Below are 2,338 nucleotides of genomic sequence, written 5' to 3' on the forward strand. Positions count from 1 at the left end.
CATAAGCTAGAGGGTAAGCTGAAAATTTAGGCTTATTAAAATATGGCATAAGCAGCTTATGAAACTATGATAAACTATTTTTATTTATTTATCCAAACACCTTTAAAAAAGCATATGGGAGTAGATAAACCCACATAAGCTCAAAATAAGTCAATCCAAACGGGGCCTAAGAGTGTCTATCTATCGGTGCTCCTTTAAAAATAAAAAACGAATTAAACAGACAAATTATTATTAAAAATAAATATAGTACCCTATTTATCCTTAGTCTTAACATCTTCGAAATTTCCTCAACCATGTAATGAAGACCAATTCTTTGTTTTCCTTTCTTTGACTTTTCGTCTCTCTCACTCTGCAACCTTGCAATTCAAAGGAAGGATTCTGAGTGAGTATATTCTCACACTTCAGTTCATACCCAGGTAACCAAAAATTCCAACTTTTTCATTTGGGTCTTCACAATTTTCAGTATTTGCAATTTGGGTTTTGGATCTAACAAAATTCAACACATTTTTTTTTGTTTCTTATTCTGTAATTGAGCTCAATTTCATCAAATTTTGAAACTTTATTGCTAATTTTAGAGTTTAGTACTATTCGCGATTAATTTAAGGTAGGATAGAAGGTGTGAAGTGTAACCTGAATTTTTTGCATTTAGGGTTTAAGAACTTGGATCTGATCTGAGGTATTAAGATGGGAGGGAATTCAAGCAAGATGATGAGTGATGCTAATGATTGCACAAAAATGGGTACTCATTCTGTGTATGCAGCTGATTTAAGCTCATATGAAGCTGCATGTGTTAAAGATCCAAACTTGCAAAGTTTTGATGAGAGTATTAAAGAGCATACCAATAGGGTTATTAGTTCTCTTGCTACTGGTGTTGAGGTTAGGTCTTTATCTTTCAATTCACTACGAGAAGTTACTGATAGTTTACTTGAGATGAACCATGAAGTTGTTAAAGTTATTTTGGATTGTAAGAGGGATATATGGGGAAACAAGGATTTGTTCGCGTTGGTTAATGATTATTTTGATAATAGTCTTCAGACGTTGGAGTTTTGTAATTCTCTTGAGAAATGTTTGAGACGGGCGCGTGAGAATCAAGTGATGGTGAAGTCGGTGATTACTTATTTTGAGGAAGAGGTGCAAAATGGGCTTGAAGGGGGGACTTGTGTAAAGACATTGCAAGAGCTTAGGAATTTTAAGGATGCTGGTGACCCTTTTACGGAGGAGTTTTATTTATTGTTTCAATCGGTTTATACGCAGCAGGCAACCATGTTGAAGAAATTGCAAATCAGAAAGAGAAAGCTTGATAAGAAATTGAAATCTCTCAAGTCATGGAAGAGGGTTTCGAATGCAATTTTTTTGGCTGCTTTTGTTTCGGTGTTGATTTTCTCTGTGGTTGCAGCTTCTATTGCTGCTCCTCCAGTTGTAACAGCATTGGCTGCGGCGTTGGTTGTTCCATTAGGGTCGGTTGGAAAATGGTGCAACTCGCTTTTTAAGGGATATGAGAAGGCTATAAAGGGACAAAGGGAAGTAGTTAGCTCAATGCAGCTTGGTACTTACATTTCATTGAAGGATTTGGACAACATTCGGGTGCTTACAAACAAATTGGAACTACAGCTTGAATCGTTATTGCAGAATGCTGATTTTGCTCTTAAAAACGAGGATGTGATAAAGCTTGCAATCGATGAAATTAAGAAGAATATAGAAACTTTTTCAGAGACATTGGAAACTCTAAGTGCAAATGCTGATAAATGCAGTCGACAGATAAGAAAAGCGAGGACAGTTGTTATACAAAATATAATCAAAAGACCTGATTAAGATAAGGTTTTTGAATTGTTTTATTGATTAGTTTCTCTTGATGTCAAGGCTACAATTATGAAGTATGATTCAACACCTAGATTATAGCTTCAATAAGATGCCTTTTATAAAGAGAAATGAAGAAATAACTTGTGTAGAACATTTATATATTTATATATATAATATAGCCCTCATGTATAGATATTTGGACTATACATACATAGTTACAAATGTGTTTGCTGTTGCCTGCTTGGTTGTTTCTGATTACAATTTTGCTAGATGAAGTGTATGTTTGGAATTATGGTGAGTTTGTCGGGGAATCAAGGTGAGCCACACAATGATTTTGGTAAAACTACGCATTGGAACTTTAGCAAATCATGGTCAAACTCACTGTGATTCCAAGTACTCCCTCCGGTCCTATTTATAAGAGAATTTTGGGTCAACAAAAGTTGATGTATCTAGTTAAAAATTCAGTCCAAATACATTCACTTATGTTGATCTAAATTTCTCTTATAAATAGGACCGGAGGTAGTATTACAGAAAATGA

The 2,338-nt window shown here is 34.7% G+C and overlaps 1 protein-coding gene across 1 annotated transcript; it reads left to right on the plus strand.

Annotated features, from left to right (window-relative positions):
• The first annotated feature begins 259 nt into the window (after nucleotides 1-259).
• On the plus strand, nucleotides 260-2,022 carry LOC11413770 (UPF0496 protein At2g18630). The gene is made up of 2 exons (XM_003629443.4): nucleotides 260-416; nucleotides 650-2,022. The coding sequence occupies exon 2, from the start codon at nucleotides 685-687 to the stop codon at nucleotides 1,810-1,812; it is 1,128 nt and encodes a 375-aa protein (XP_003629491.1). The 5' UTR covers nucleotides 260-416; nucleotides 650-684; the 3' UTR covers nucleotides 1,813-2,022.
• The last annotated feature ends 316 nt before the right edge of the window (nucleotides 2,023-2,338 follow it).

This window comes from Medicago truncatula, chromosome 8, assembly GCF_003473485.1.
Source record: "Medicago truncatula cultivar Jemalong A17 chromosome 8, MtrunA17r5.0-ANR, whole genome shotgun sequence".
Lineage (NCBI taxonomy): Eukaryota > Viridiplantae > Streptophyta > Magnoliopsida > Fabales > Fabaceae > Medicago > Medicago truncatula.